This window comes from Micromys minutus (assembly GCF_963924665.1).
Source record: "Micromys minutus genome assembly, chromosome: 7".
In the NCBI taxonomy this organism is placed as follows: domain Eukaryota; kingdom Metazoa; phylum Chordata; class Mammalia; order Rodentia; family Muridae; genus Micromys; species Micromys minutus.
The window spans coordinates 70,388,255-70,389,929 of NC_137976.1; the positions used below are offsets into that span (position 1 = coordinate 70,388,255).

At 50.3% G+C, this 1,675-nt stretch overlaps 1 protein-coding gene across 1 annotated transcript; it reads right to left on the reverse strand.

Annotated features, from left to right (window-relative positions):
* Positions 1-230: 230 nt before the first annotated feature.
* Positions 231-1,461, reverse strand: LOC308422349 (transmembrane epididymal protein 1A-like). The gene has a single exon (XM_080918896.1). It carries the CDS (start codon positions 1,380-1,382, stop codon positions 498-500), a length of 885 nt encoding a protein of 294 aa, XP_080775022.1. The 5' UTR covers positions 1,383-1,461; the 3' UTR covers positions 231-497.
* Between the last annotated feature and the right edge of the window lie 214 nt (positions 1,462-1,675).

Below are 1,675 nucleotides of genomic sequence, written 5' to 3' on the forward strand. Positions count from 1 at the left end.
TTTGACACTGTAGGTCCTAGGGACAGGCCTTGTCCTCAAGCTTGTGACTGGTGCCTATATACACTGAGCATCTCACCATCCCTAAAATTACATTTTAATCACCTTATTACAACCGCCTTTGAAAATTCTACCCAGGACTCTCTGGTCTCCGGACTTGAACCCTTGCTAAACTGTCTCCTCTTCCCCTTCCCTACTTTCTCAGCAGTCAGAAGTAGACTTACTCAGTTTAAAGTTCTTCCTTTCTTTTATTTTTTAATAAGAAAATTTACCAAAAGCTACTACAGAAAAACGCCATTTTGTTCCTTCCATATGAGTGACCAGAAACCATATAGACAAGGAAACACGTGGGGGACTGACCTGGATGGGACTAAGTGACAGCTAAGAAGTTATCCTCGGAGCTACAACGTTTATTTGGGGATAAGGAAGCTAGATCCTGGGATGGACCGCTGTGCTGTGAACTCCAGGCTGTACGTGCACACTCAAGACAGCGTCTGTGCTTACACACCTCCATCCTGTGGTACAGCTTCTGCTCGGAGCTTTTCCAGCTCTTCACCACTGGTGTCCACAGGGCACCGCTGGTACCTAGCCCCAGGAGTCTTTGTCCAAGAAGAATAGTGATGGTGCCAGAGACTGCAGAGGCCATAGACGGCGATCAGCAAGACCACCCCTAAGGCCAGGTGCCAGCAGAAGAAGATGGTTATAAATGCCAGGTCGGTAGGGTTGTCTGTCCTCCAGGGCTGTCCAGTCAGAGGTATATACATCTCACAGATCTGCATCATCCAAGTGCTTAGCACCCACCCAATCCAGCTCTTGAGGACCCAGAGTGAAGCATTGTCATGGACCCAAATCTCCACGGTGAGCACCAGAGCGAGCAAGAAGGCCGGCAGCACTAACAGGAGATGCACCCGGATCTCCAAGGTGCTTTTGTTCTCGATATGAGTCATCATCAGCAGTACCAGCACATAGAAAGCCAGGGCTTCGGCTGCGCGCTCCAGCTTCACACTCCAACGTGCCGCTTGTGCCTGGCTCACCATGTCCACTATACCACTGAGAATAAAGAACCCAAACATGGTCACATGCTGCCAGTTGTCCTTGAAAACAAACAGCCGCTGAGGGTCCTTCCAGTCTATCATCTTCAGCCGGTTGACCCCTAGGGGGTAGAAGTATTCACCAAGAATGCCAAAAGCGGGGACAAACACCTTCATCACTGCTTCATAAGATACCTGCCAATGCAGCCTGTGTCCCAGCAGCTTCCTTGGGAGCAAGAGGTGCTTGGGCACCGTCTGTTTCCGGAGCAGAGCCAAGGATGTTAGCACTGAATAATAGAACGCGTATAGGAGGAAGCCTATTCCTGGCAGCAGGTGTCCTTCAAGGGTTCCCATGGCTCTTCTGTGTGCTGAGTCCGGAGAGGAGCATAACCAGCAGATGAGATACACCTTCACGGGCTCTCCTCACAAGAGACTCTTGGGACCTGAAGCAGCAACCCGGCGCTGCCACACTCTTGTAAGAAAGAAGATCTGTGACACTCCCAGGGTGGGACCTCTAAGTAATGTTGTTCTTAGTCATCTCAGAGTGTTCCTGTGGAAGGCTTACTGGGCTGAGATTTCAGCTTCTATACCACGTGTCAGGGACTACAGATTGCCCTTTCTTTCATTAAGCCCCATGCCCCAGCCCA

Bases quoted from the DNA above. Each gene is read 5' to 3' on its own strand.
- LOC308422349 (XM_080918896.1), bottom strand. From the start codon at position 1,382: ATGGGAACCCTTGAAGGACACCTGCTGCCAGGAATAGGCTTCCTCCTA.